Below are 14768 nucleotides of genomic sequence, written 5' to 3' on the forward strand. Positions count from 1 at the left end.
CAACTGTGTTAGTGAATTGGCTTTATCAAGAGGAAAACAATTTTTTATCTTTACAACAAGAGATAGTTTGCAACTTGGAGCAAGGCTCCTACCTTTCTTGATGATTTCAGTTCAAGGAGAGGGCTGCTAGGTTCTTGAGAAAGACATTTCTGGTTCATAAAGCTGACAAAAGGCCTTAGTCTTCTAAAGGATATGTATACATTTCAAAGATAGGAGAAAGTACTTAACAGGTGCATTGTCTCTTATTTTTTATTTATATTTGTCCTTATAAACACCATATAGTTGCATTTAACCCAAATACTCATTGTTTTAATAAATATTTTCTATTTGTAGCTGCTTTTCTAGGACTCACACATTTAGAAGAGTTAGATTTATCAAACAACAGCCTGCAAAACTTTGACTATGGAGTATTAGAAGACTTGTACTTTTTGAAACTCTTATGGCTCAGAGATAACCCTTGGAGATGTGACTACAACATCCACTACCTCTACTACTGGTTAAAGCACCATTACAACGTCCACTATACTGGCTTGGAATGCAAAACGCCTGAAGAATACAAGGGGTGGTTTGTGGGAAAATATGTTCGGAGTTACTATGAAGAATGTCCCAAAGACAAATTACCAGTATACCCTGAAACATTTGACCAGGATACAGAAGATGATGAATGGGAAAAAATACATAAGGATCACACAGCAAAGAAGCAAAGTGTAAGAATCACTATAGTGGGATAATTTGGAAATTCTATTGCAACTAGTTATATATTTGCTATACTGGTGTCAGAAAACAATATGTTTACATTTCAATTAACTGTGTTGCCTATTTATGCAGGGTTATCCAACCAAAGGAAGGTTTCTTTAATTATTTTGATTATTATAGTAATCAAGGGAATACTCTCATCCTGTTTGCCTGCCTATTTGCAGAACAGTGTTTGGTGACGATTCCGTGGTAGTAACCTGCAGAAGCTGGGTCCTAACAATGGCATTAGAATTTCTTAATGTCCTGTATAGATGTTTTACTACTTTTTGAAAATAATTTTTAAATGTTCATTTTATATGTCTTTTGATAGCTGCATGGACATACCTAAACTTGATCAAAATGAAAAGATACAAATGCTTAGTAATAATAAAATGTCATTCTCTCCCCTTGATCCCCACCCCCACTTTTTTTTTTCAGTAGGTCAGTTTACACGTTGAATAAATTTCCATTTCTTATTCTTGTGAATTTTATAATGAGGTCCTAGTAAACCCAAATTCTCAACTACTCTTCATTGATTCTTACAAAACCATCAAGCTAAACCTGAAGAAGAACTGTCACAAGCAATAGTAGAGAATCTGAGAATTATTTTGGAGGCTGATCAGAAAATGGTACTCTAAGGAGTTACAGATGATGTGAATCATGAGCCCTGAAGAATATTGTGAACATGAAAACAGAACTAGTTTTTCAATAGCATTCAGACTAGGAAGCCATCTGTTAGGGGGGAAGGGCCTGAGCCCTTCCTGCTAACTAATATTTCAAGGAGCATAAAACAAAAGATGAATTTAGGATTTAGTGTCAGGATTTGGGATAAAGCAGAAACAAAAAAAGAAAAAGTCACATCAAAGGAAATGAGGGAGAGGTCGGTACCTAAGAGATGCCCTATCATTTGGGTTTGCAGGTTAAAATGAGCTCACTTAGAGAAACAGATCACCAAAAAAAGAAAAAATACCTGGAAACTGACCCCATGAGTTTACCTTTTGATAGTTAGCTGTACTATTAGAAAGAAAAGTAGCCCTGGCCGGTTTGGCTCAGCAGTTAGAGCATCGGCCTGTGGTCCAGAGAAAAAAAAGTAAAATGAAAGAAATATGTACATATCCCTAAAAGTACCACCTTTTCCTTTTTTTTTTTTTTTACAGCTTTCTTATTCACATGGAGTTGAATACATTTTTATTTCTCATATCAAAGTATTTCTAAAAAGTTTATCAACTGGTCTTTTTTTTTAATCAACCTCACCCGAGGGCACTTTTCCACCCCTTGTCCAGGTAGAGTGGGATTGAGAGAGAGGAACAGAGAGAAACATCGATGTGAAAGGGACACATCGAGTGGCTGCCACCCACACAGCCAACCAGGGCCGGGGACAAACTGCAACCGAGGTACGTGCCCTTAGCGGGAACCGAACCCGGGTCTCTCGGGACCGCAGGCCGACGCTCCAACCGCTGAGCCAAACTGGCCAGGGCTATCAACTGGTCTTATTTGATACTTGCACAAATGCCCAAAGCACAGAAAATGGTATAGGACAAACAGTAATGAGCATTTCTTAAACAACTCCTAGATGCCAGACACTGTGTTAAGAGCTTCACATATTCTATTTCTAATTCATAAAATATTCCTTTGAGGTAGGTGATAGTATCTGCATTTTCTAATGAGAAACACCAGGCTTAGAGTTTAGGTAACTTGGACAAAGTCACAGTGCTGACAGGCGGCAGAGCAGGATTCAGGTCCCCCTAAGCCCTTTCTGCTGTGCAGGGCTGCAGAGTGCTCTTTATTATTATTTTTTTTAATTACAGCTGACATCCAATATTATTTTGTATTAGTTTCCAGTGTATAGTACAGTGGTCAGACAATCATAACCTTCACGAAGTGCTCCCCCTGATATGTCCATTACCCATCTAACACCATGTATAGATATTACAATATTTTTGACTATATTCTCTATGCTGTGCTTTACATCCTCATAACTATTTTGTAACAACAAATTTGTACTTCTTAATTCCTTCACTTTTTTCACTGAGTACCTCTGGCAACCATTAGTCTGTTCTCTGTATCTATGAGTCTGTTTTTGTTCTGTTTGTTCATTTATATTACTCTTCAGGTTCCACATATAAGTGAAATAATGTGGTATTTGTCTTTCTCTGACAGACTTATTTCACTTAGCATAATACTCTCTAGGTCCATCCATGTTGTCACAAATAGTAAGATTTCATTCTTTTTTATGGCTGAGCAATTATTCCATTGTATATATGTACCATTACTTTTTTTTTATTCACTCGTCTATTGATGGGCACTTGGGTTGCTTCCATATCTTGGCTACTATTCTAAATAATGCTGAAATGAACATAGGATTACATATATATTTTCAAATTAGTGTTTTGGGTTTCTTCAGATATATACCCAGAAGTAGAATCACTGGGTCATAAGCAGTTCTATTTTTAATTTTTTGAGAACCCTTCATACTGTTTTCTATAGTGGTGGCACCATTCTGCAATCCTACCAACAGCGCATGAAGGTCCCTTTTCCTCCACATCCTCACCAACACGTTGTTTATCAATTTACTGATGATAGCCATTCTAGCAGGTGTGAGGTGATATTTCATTGTGATGTTAATTTGCATTTCTCTGATGATTATTGACAGTTGAGTATCTTTTCATATGTCTATTGGCCATCTGTATGTCCTCTTTGGAGAAGTGTCTATTCGGGTCCTCTGCCCATTTCTAAATTGAATTTTTGTTTTTTGGTGTTAAGTTGTATGAGTTCTTTATAAATATTGGATATTAATACCTTATGAGATGTATCATTGGCAAATATCTTTCTTCATTAAGTAGGCTGTATTTTTTTAAAATATGTTTTTATTGATCTTTTAGAGAAAGAGAGAGAGAAAGGGAGAGAGAGATAGAAATATCCATGTGAGAGAGAAACATCGATCAGCTGCCTCCTTCACACCCCCTACTGGGGATCGAGCCTGCAACCCTGGCATGTATCCTGACCTGGAATCCAATTGGGACCGCTCAGTCCATGGGACAACACTCAGTGCACTGAGCCACACTGGCTGGACCAGTAGGTTGTCTTTTTGTTTTGTTTATGGTTTCCTTTGCAGTGCAAAAACTTTTTAGTTTGATGTAGTCCCATTTATTTCTTTTTCCTTTTGTTTCCCATGCCTGAGGAGATATATCAGAATGAATACTGTGCAGAGCACTCTTGACTATGCTGCCTTGCTTCAAACTTTGAGAACCAGACCCTAAAGAGGAATAATAGATATCAGGAAAGTTAAGCTGTTCTCTCTAAAAACACCCATGTGGTCATTTGGCAGGAAAGAGTCTTTGGCCAAGTCATTTAAATCTGTATTAAGAGGGCTATTTGTTTGTCTTGGAGCATTGGTCTGAGACGCAGACTTCAGGTTTGGCACACCTAGGGGCCTACAAAGCTGCTCTCAGGGAATATAACCCTGTGGATGCCATCTTTGCACTTTCCCCCTGCTTTGCTACAGCTCACTGGTATCTCTCAGAAAAGAAGTTATACATTTTTCTGAAGCCTCTATTTTTCAAAAGCTGTCCAGTGGACACCTCCATATTGCCTGGCTCTGGTGGCCTTTGGAGCTTACATTTGTGTTCCCACAGGACTGTATATACTTGTATATTTGAAAAAATGCTGCCTGAGGTCTAATTTCCAATCAGCCTGAACCCAGGTGTTGACTGAGATCTGACCTTTTGGGACACTGACAGGTCACTTGGCACATCTCAAACTACTGGGAGGTATTAAAAATATAATAGGCTGCTTGGACAATCACAAAGATTTGAGAGACAACCAAGAGCTAAAGAAGGGTTGAACAACAAGATTCATTTCCTACACAAGGCTACTCCTTCAAGACTGGGAGAGGTGGTTGTTGCATTTAATAGATAGACACCAGCACAGAGAATCAAGCCAAATGAAGAAACAGAGAAATATGTTCAAAATGAAAGAACAAGATAAAACCTTGGGGAAAAAAACCTTAATGAAATGTAGACAAGTAACTGACCTGATAAATAGCTTAAAATAATAGTATAAGGATGCTCATTGAACTTGGGAGAAGAATGGATGGACACACTGAGAACTTCAACAAAGAGATAGAGAAATAATAAAGTACCAAATCGAAGTCACAGAGTTGAAGAATACAAAACTGAACTGAAAAATACACTAGAGAGGGTCAAAGAAGACTAGAGAAGCAGAAGAAAGCACCAGTGAACTCAAAGGCAAGGCAGTGGAACTGAATAAAAGCAGCAAAAAAAAAAAGTATAAAAATAAGTGAATATAGCTAAATGACTTATGGGACAACATCAAACACATTAACATTTACAGTATAGGAGAAAGAGAAGAGAGAAGAAGGAACAAAAAGATCTATTTGAGGAAAAGAAGCCCAGAGAGTTCCAAATAAGATGAAAACAAAGAGACACACACCAAGATACATTATAATTAAAATGTCAAAAGTTAAAGACAAGGAGAGAATTTTAAAAGCAGCAAGAGGAAAACAACTTGTTATGTACAATGGAACCCCCCTAATATTATCAACAGATTTTTAAGTAGAAACTTTGCAGGCCACAAGGAAGTAACACAGTGTTACACAGTATTTTCAAAGTGCTGAAAGAAACAACTTCCAACCAAGAATACTCTACTCAGCCAAGTTATTCAGAATTGAAGAAGAGTTTTCCAGATAGGCAAAAGCTAAAGGTGTTTATCATCACAAAACCATCCTTACCCAAAATGTTAAAGGGACTTTAAGCTGAAAAGAAAAGGCAATAATTGTAACAAGAGAAGGAGTTCAAGATGGTGGCACAGGAAGTCCCTGAACATACCTCCTCCCATGAACACATCAAATCTATACTAAGATAGAGCAATTCCCCCTGAAGAATTATTGAGGACTGACTGAACAGCTTCCACTGGTCACCAGAGCCAGACAAATATGGAGGTGTCCACTGAACTCACACACACATAAAAGACTACAAAAATAAATAAATAAATAAATAAATAAATAAATAAATAAATAAATAAATAAAAGAGAGATCACATTGAAATAAGTGTGAGAGATGGAGACACAGTATTGTGGTAATCTCACTCCCAATACATAGAACTACAGTAGGGGGTTATTACTGAGGGGCCTATGCCAATTTGCCTTCCCTGAGGCATAGAGATAAACAGTAGTTTAAAGGGCCCCCAGATGATATAGGAAGGAAATCCATTTACTAAGCCTAGAACATCTGCCAAATGGGAAGGGCACTGGAGGAACTCTCTCCAGTGGTACCATTTATTACACTTCCCCACACATCTTGATCAATCAAACAAGAGCACAATCCAGGCACTCTTATCAACCATCCAAGGCTGCTGCAGTGCACTCCAAGATTCAGGCTCACACCAGCTCCATGGTTTGCTTCTGGGACTCTCCATGGCTTGCACCTGTTCTAGCTACAGCTCACACCATAGCCCGGCTTGTCTCCAGGCCTTCCCACAGACCATTTTCCCTTCAGCTGTAGCTCTGAGCCTTAATGTGGCTTATTCCCAGGACTCCCTGTGGCTCACACCTGCTTCAGCTAAAGCTCTGTGTCTCAATGGAGCTTGCCTCCACGACTTCCCATGGCCCAAGTTTATGCCAACTGCAGCTCCAGCTGGCTTGCCAAGGTGGCCCCAGAGCAGCTTGCTCCTAGGACTCACCATGGCCTTCACACACTCCAGTTTCATCTCCAACCAGCCACCAAGGCAGATCTAGTTCAGCTTGCCCTTGCATTTTTCTATAGCCCATCCCAATCTACCTCTAGCTCCAAGTAGCCTGACAAATACCCCTGACAAATACCCCTGACACGTGAATTCTATGAAGGGAAAGCCCCTACACAAGGCCACTTTTTCAAGTCTGGGAAAGGTTGCAGTTTTTGCCAAATTCATAGAAAGAAAAATATTCTAAATGAGGAGATAGAGCAATATGTTCCAAATGAAAGAATATACTCCAAATTAAAGAGCAGTACAGAACTCCAGAAAAAGAACTAAATAAAATAGAGGTAAGTAATTTACCTAAAAAAGAGTTGGGAAAGAAATAGATGAAATCAGTGAGAACTTCAACAAAAAGATAGAAAATATATATTTTTAAATCAGAACCGAAGACTACAATAATGAAAATGAAAAAAATATACTACATGGAATCAACACAGCTTAGATGATGCAGAAGAACAAGTCAGTGAGCTGGAAGACAAGATAGTGGCACTCACCCAATTGGAACAGGAAAAAAAATTTGTTTAATAAGGATAGTTTAGGGGACTTCTGGGACAACATCAAGCATATCAACATCTGTAGAGAAGAGAGAGAGAAAGAGAAAGAAAATATATTTTAAAAAATAATGGCTGAAAACTTCTCTAACCTGGTGAACAAAACAGATTTACAAGTCCAGGAAGCACAGAAAGACCCAAACAAGAAAAACCCAAAGAGGTCTACACTTAGACACCTCATAATTAAAATGCCAAAAGTTAAAGATAAAGGGAGTATCTTAAAAGCAGCAGGAGAAAAACAGCTAGTTACTACAACAAATCCTCCATAATGAACTATCAGCTAAGTTTTCAGCAGAAATTTTTTAGGACAGAAGGGAGTAGCATGATATGTTCAAAGTAATGGAAGGGAGAAAACCCAGAATAAAGATTACTTTCCCAGCAAGTTTATTATTCCAAATTGAAGGAGAGAAAAAGCATTTCCCAGACAAAAGCTAAAGCACCACTAAACTAGACTACAAAAAGTATAAAAGGGACTTTTGTAAGTAGAAAAGAAAATGCCAAAACTAAAAATATAGAAAAAATATATAGGAAAGAAAAAATCCCACTGATAAAGGTAAACATTTAGTAAAAATAGTAGATAAACCAATTATAAAGCTAGTATAAAGGTAAAAACACAAAAATAATAAAATCATGTGTAACTATAGAAATAAATTAAGGGTAATACACATGTGGCACAACATATGTAAAATATAATGATAAACATGAGATATGAGTAAAAAGTGTAATGCTTGTAGAATGTACTCAAACATAAATGACTATAAATTTAAAAAACTGCAATAAAGATAGTTTGTTAAATATGAATCTCGTGGTAACCACAAAGCAAAAACCTATAATAGATACACAAAAAAATAAAGAAAAAGAAACCCAAACAAATCACTAAAAAATGTGATCAATGTGAAAAATTAGAGAGCAAGAGAAGAAGAAAGGGAGTACAAAAAAACCCACACAAGAAACAGAAAATAATTAATAAAATGGCAATAGCAACATATCTATTCATAATTACTTTAAATGCTCCAATCAGAAGACACAGGGTGGCTGAATGGAGTGAGAAAAAAAAATTCAGCTGGTTTGGTGTGGCGCAGTGTTTGAGCTGCGATCCATGCACCAAGAGGTCGCTGATTCCATTCCTAGTCAAGGCACATGCCCAGGTTGTGAACCTGATCCCCCGTAGAGGGTGTGCAGGAGGTGGCTGTTGTAACCCAGGAGATCGACCACACTCAGACTCAATTTTTCAGTTTTTGGGGATGTTTTATTACCTGCGCAGGGACTGCAGCCAACCTACACAGAGGAGAACTGCAGCCCTGAGCTCAGGGGGAGGGTTGCTTATATAGGGCAGGGGTCATTCAAGAGTTTAGCAGAGCAAGCAAGCTGCTTGTACAGAAGCGGAGGCAGTTAGTGATAAGCAGGAGGGAATGGAGGTGGGAGGGAGCTGAGGCGAAAGGGAACTGGGTAAACTGGGTCAGCATACATCTATCCTGCTATTCATTCCATTATTCAAGTTTTAAAAACTAACAAATTCTAAACGGATATCAACGGTCAGTCAGGTGCAATACACACATGTTTAACAGTTACAGTTTTATGGGGTAAAGGGAGCTTCAGTTTCTCCCTATCAGTTTCTTTACAGAGCATGCAGGACACTCTGGCCTTGGGGCCGTTTCTGTCCTCTCTTTTCCTGAAGGATGTTGCTTTTCAAATTCCCAGTGAAGGTCAAACTCTGGTTAATTTTTATGGGGCTAAAGCCCTCTATAACATTCCCCATTGTTCATCTTGCTGTCTCTGAGGTTGTTAATTAGGGAAGCTTAAAGACAAGTTGGATTCTAAGGACAGTGAGCTACAACAGTGGCCAATTGATGTTTTCTCTCATTGATGTTTCTATCTCTCTCTCCCTCTCTCTTCCTCTCTAACAATCAATAAAGAAAAAATATTTATTTAATAAAGAAATACAAGACCTAGGCATATGCTACCTATACAAGATGCACTTCAGATTGAAAGACATACACAAAATGAAAGCTAAGGGAAGGGAAAAGATATTTCATGTAAATGAAAATTAAAAGCAAGCTGAAATAGCACTACTTATATGAGACAAAATAGATTTTAAAACAAACACTGTAACAAAAGACAAAAAAGAGCAGTTCATAATGATAAAAGGATAAATCCAACAAGAGGATATAATACTTGTAAACATCTACTCATCCAATATGGGAGTACCTAAATACATAAAACAAACATTAACATACCTAAAGGGAGAAATCAATAGTATTACAATGATATAGGGGACGTTTAACACCACATTTACATAAATGTATAGGTTATCCAGAGAAAATCAGCAAGGAAATAGTGGCGTTAAATTACACATAACATCAAATGGCCTTAATAGATATTTATAGAACATTAACCCCCTAGCAGCAGAATACACATTCTTTTATAATGCACATAAATATTTTCCAGGAGAGACCACATATTAGACCACAAACAAGTCTCAATAAATTACAGAAGATTGAAATTATATCAAGCATCTTTTCTGATCACAATGGTATGAAACTGGAAATCAATTACAAAAGGAAAAGTGGAATAAAACATAAACATATGGAGGTTAAACAGCATGCTAAACAGTAAATGGGTTAACAAACAAATCAAGGAAGAAATAAAAAAAAATCTTGAGACAAATGAAAATGAAAAGAATGATGCAAAATCTTTGGGATGCAACAAAAGCAGTTCTAGCATGGACTTATAGCATTACAGGCTTAACTCCAGAAACAAGAAAAATCTCAAACAATGTAAACTTACAATGAAAGGAACTAGAAAAAGAACAACAAAGCCCAAAGTGAGAAGGAATAAAATAATAAATATCAGAATATAAATAAATAGAGGATAAATATAATAAATCAATAACACCAGGAGCTGATTCTTTGAAAAGATAAACAAAATACATAAACCTTAGCCAGTATACACCAACAAACTGGGCAAACTAGAAGAAATGCATAAATTTCTAGAAACATAATCTTTTAAGCTTGAATCAGGAAGAAACAGAAAATATAAACAGACATATTACTAGAAACAAAATTGAATTAGTAATAAAAACTATCCCTATAAGCAAAGACCCGGACAAGACAGTTTCACTGGTGAATGCTAACAAACATTCAAAGATTAATACATATCCTTCTCAAACTCTTCCAAAACAAATTGAAGAGAAAGGAAAACTTCCAAACTCATTTTACAAGGCCTGAATTACCCAGATACCAAAACCAGACAAGGATTCTACCAGAGAAGAAAATTATTGGCCAATACCCCTGATGAACATAAATGTGAAAATCCTAAACAAAATATTAGTGAACTGAATTCAACAATACATTAAAAGGATCATACATCATGCTAAAGTGAGACCTATTTCTGGTATACAAGGATAGTTTAACATCTACAAAACAGTCAATAAGAAACACCAGATTAGCCTGGCCAGTGTGGCTCAGTGGTTGAGCTTCAACCCACGTACTAAGAGGTTGCCAGTTTGATTCCTGGTCAGGGCACGTGCCCAGGTTGTAGGCCAAATCCCCAGTGGGGGGCATGCAGGAGGTGGCCAACTGATGTTCTCTCTCATTGATGTTTCTATCTCTCCCTCTCCCTTCCTCTCTCTCTAAAATCAATAAAGAAAAATTTTTTCAAAACCACTACATTAGCAAAATGAAGGATAAAAATTATATGATCAAACTCAATAGATGCAGGATAAGCATTTGACAAAATTCAACATCTAGTTTTGATTAAAATTCTCAACAAAGTGGGCAAAGAGAGAACATACCTCAACATAATAAAGGCTACATATGACAAACCCACAGTTAAATTCATACATGTTCTTATACTGAAAGATTTTCTTCTATGATCAATAAAAAAACAAGGATGCCCACTTTCACTCCTTTATTCAACTATAGTATTGAAAATCCTAGTCAGAGCAATTAGGCAAGTAAAAGAAACAAAAGACATTCAAATTAGAAAGGAGGAAGTAAAACCATTTATTATTTGCAGATGACATGATATTATATATAAAAAACACTAACAATGCCACCAGAAAACTCTTGGAACTAATAAATTAATTTAGTCAAGTTGCAGGATACAAAATTGATATACAAAAACCTATTGTGTTTCTATACACTAATAACAAACTATCACAAAGAGAAATGAAGAAACCAATCCCAGGAGATTCCAAAATGGTGGAGGAGTGAATGGAAGCTACACAGACTGTCTCCCAGTACCAAACTGGAATTACCAATACAATAAAGACAAATCTTGGGAAAAAGCAACAGAAAAGCAGCTGGCAAGGATCATATAACCAGGGACAATGACTTGATCCTGGTAGGACTGCGGATGCGCAAAAGGGGTGCTGGGAACCCACAGACAGCAGCAGCCTTAGCTGTGAGCAGTGACTTCAGGGTTACACTCCCAAGTGGCTCCACAGCCCAGAACCAGGACAGACGCTAAAATAGCCACAGCCACTCACCTTGGGCTGCAACAGAGGGAGGGCAGACCGGACTAGAACTGTGTGGGGACGCTCAGGATTTTGAGGGCATTCAGAGCTTTTGTTGAGTTGCAGACACAGGATGGTGGCCATCTTACTCCTTCCCAGGGCTCTGGGGAGAGGCAGCGGCCACTCCCTTGGAGATTCAACCCCACCCAGGTGAGCCATTGAAATGCAAATTGTGGCTCATTAACAACCAGTATCTGCTCCACCCTCGGGAAATACGCTTATGCTGAGCACCTGAGGGAGTTTTTCATTCAACTGAGAACCAAAGGCTCTTCAATTAACTGCCACTAATAGCCACCAGGCAGAAAGCTAGAGGATAACTGACCCGTTCCTGGACTAGCAACTCTAACCAGGAAAGTAAGACTTGACAATGGTGTTTAACGTGGGTTCTCCCTCGTGCATCCAAACCCAGGAGAGGGAGCCAAAAACAGAACACCAACACTCACACGGAAAATTTGGCAGGCTCCAAAGCCCACTGTGATAGCCAAAATGGTGAAACAAAAAAACAAATGCCAAATGAAAGAACAAGACACCTCTACCGAAGATAAAATAAATGAGGAGCAGATAAACAAGTTAACAGAGATAGAATTCAGAGCCATGATCTTGAGGAAGCTCAACAGCATGAGTAAGAATATCAACACTATGAATAAATATATAAAACTGTTGAAAATCAACCAACTAGAAATTAAAAACCACCAAGAAGAAATGAAGAATGACATATCAAAAATAAAGAACATATTTGGAAGGTCTAAACAGCAAAGAAGAGGAAGCTGAGGACTGAATCAGTGAATTAAAAAACAGGGTAGAAAAAAATCAACCAATCAGAAAACCAAAAGGAAAACACAATTAAAAAACAGGAAGACAGAATAAGAGAACTGTGGGACAACTGAAAACATAATAATATTCACATCATCGGAGTCCCCGAAGAAGAAGAAAATGAGCAAGGGTTAAAGAATATAGTTGAAGAAATAGTGACAGAAAACTTCCCTAATTTGGTGAAAGAAGAAGGCATTCAAGTTCAAGAAGCACAGAGAGTCCCAAGTAAGAAGAACCCAAACAGGCCCACACCAAGACACATACTAATTAAAATGCCAAAACTTAAACACAAAGAGGGAATCCTATAGACAACAAGAGATAAGCAACAAATTACCTACAAAGGAACCCCCATAAGGCTATCAGCTGACGTCTGAACAGAAACACTATAGGCCAGAAGGGAATGGCATGAAATAATCAAGGTCATGAAAAATAAGGATCTGAATCCAAGACTACTCTATCCAGCAAGGCTATCATTCAAAATAAGTCAAATAAAGAGCTTCCCAGGGTAAAAAAAAGGCTAAGGGAATATATTAGCACTAAACCAGCACTGCAAGAAATGTTAAAAGGACTGCTGTAATTAGTAGCAGAAATAGGAAGAAAAATATAGTCAAACTAAACAAAATGCAATAAATAAGTACATATCAATAATCACCTTAAATATAAATGGATTGAATGCTCCCATAAACAGACACAGAGTAGCTGATTGGATAAGAAAGCATGACTCATCTATATGTTGTTTACAAGAGACCCACCTCACAACAAAAGATTCACATAGATTGAAAGTGAAGGAATTGAAAAAAACCTTCCAAGCAAACGGAAAGAAAAAAAAAAAGCTGGGGTAGCAATACTCATATCTGATAAAATAGATTTCAAAATGAAGGTCATAACTAGAGACAAAGAGGCCACTACATAATATTGAAAGGATCTATCCAACAGGAAGATATAACTTTGATTAACATATATGCACCCAATATAGGAGCACCAAAATATGTTAAAAATCTTCTGGAGGACTTAAAAGGAGAAATCGACAGCAATACAATCATAGCAGGGGACTTCAACACCCCGCTGATATCACTGAATAAATCAAATCCTCTGGACAAAAAATTAGCAAGGAAACAGAGACTCTAAATAAAGCACTAGACCAAATGAATTTAATATCTACAGAGAATGATACCTCAAAACTACAGAACTCACATTCTTCTCAAGTGCACATGGGACATTCTCAAAAATAGACCACTTGTTAGGGCACAAAGTAATTCCCTACAAGTTCAAGAAGATTGAAATCTTATCAAGCATCTTCTCAAATCACAATGGCATGAAATGAGAAATCAATTGTAACAATAACATGCAAAGACATTGGAACATATGGAGGCTAAATAGCATGTTATTAAACAATGAATGGGTTACCATTACATGGAGGCTAAATAGCATGTTATTAAACAATGAATGGGTTACCATGGAGATCAAGGAAGAAATTAAAAACTTCCTGGAAACCAATGAAAATGAACACACAACACAAAATCTATGGGATGCAGAGAAAGCAGTTTGAGAGGGAAGTTCATAACAAACACTACAGACCTACCTCAAGAAACAAGAAAAATTTCTAATAGACTATTAAACCTCACAACTTAAAGAACTAGAAAGCAAACAAAAAATAAAACCCCAAAGCAGGCAGAAGGAAGGAAAGAGTAAAGATCAGAGCATAAATAAATGACATAGAGACCAAAATTAAATTCAAAGAATCAATAAAACAAAGAGCTGGTTTTTTCAAAATGATAAACAAGATTGATGGACCCTTAGCTAGACTCACCAAGAAACAAAGAGAGCGAACCCAAATACACAAAATCATAAATGAAAGAGGAGAAGTAACAACTGACATCAAAGAAATACAAAAGATCGTTAACAACTACTATGAACAATTATATGGCAACAAATTCAACAATCTAAGCAAAATGGACAAATTTCTATGAACACATAGTCTTCCAAAACTGGACCGGGAAGAGATACAAAAACTTAAACAGACCAATAACAACTAAGAAGAGGTAATCAAGACTCTCCCAGCAAACAAAAAGCCCAGGCCCGGGTGGCTTCATGGGGGAGTTTTACCAAACATTCAAATAAGAACTAGCACCCATTCTTCTCTAACTATTTCAAAAAATTCAAGAAGAAGGAAGACTTCCAAATTTATTTTATGAGGCCAGCATAATTCTAATCCCAAAACCAGAAAAAGACATTACAAAGAAAGAAAACTACAGGCCAATATCCGTGATGAACATAGACGCCAAAATCCTGAACAAAATACTAGCAAATCGGATCTAGCAATACAACAAAAAAATTATTCACCATGACCAAGTGGGATTCATCCCAGGGATGCAATGCTGGTACAATATTTGCAAATC

The 14768-nt window shown here is 37.3% G+C and overlaps 2 protein-coding genes across 2 annotated transcripts in view; one reads left to right on the forward strand and one right to left on the reverse strand.

Moving 5' to 3' along the window:
* LRRC17 (leucine rich repeat containing 17) overlaps positions 1-842 on the forward strand; it is a 34914-nt gene extending 34072 nt beyond the window's left edge. The window contains exon 4 of the mRNA XM_036246461.1: positions 334-842. Coding sequence (XP_036102354.1) covers positions 334-731 — 398 coding nt within the window. The 3' untranslated portion in view covers positions 732-842. The remainder of the gene's footprint in view (positions 1-333) is intronic.
* Positions 1-14768, reverse strand: part of FBXL13 (F-box and leucine rich repeat protein 13) — a 308215-nt gene that overhangs the window by 160066 nt on the left and 133381 nt on the right. The window lies entirely within an intron of this gene.

The sequence above is a fragment of the Molossus molossus genome, unplaced genomic scaffold (genome assembly GCF_014108415.1).
Source record: "Molossus molossus isolate mMolMol1 unplaced genomic scaffold, mMolMol1.p scaffold_m16_p_7, whole genome shotgun sequence".
NCBI lineage: Eukaryota > Metazoa > Chordata > Mammalia > Chiroptera > Molossidae > Molossus > Molossus molossus.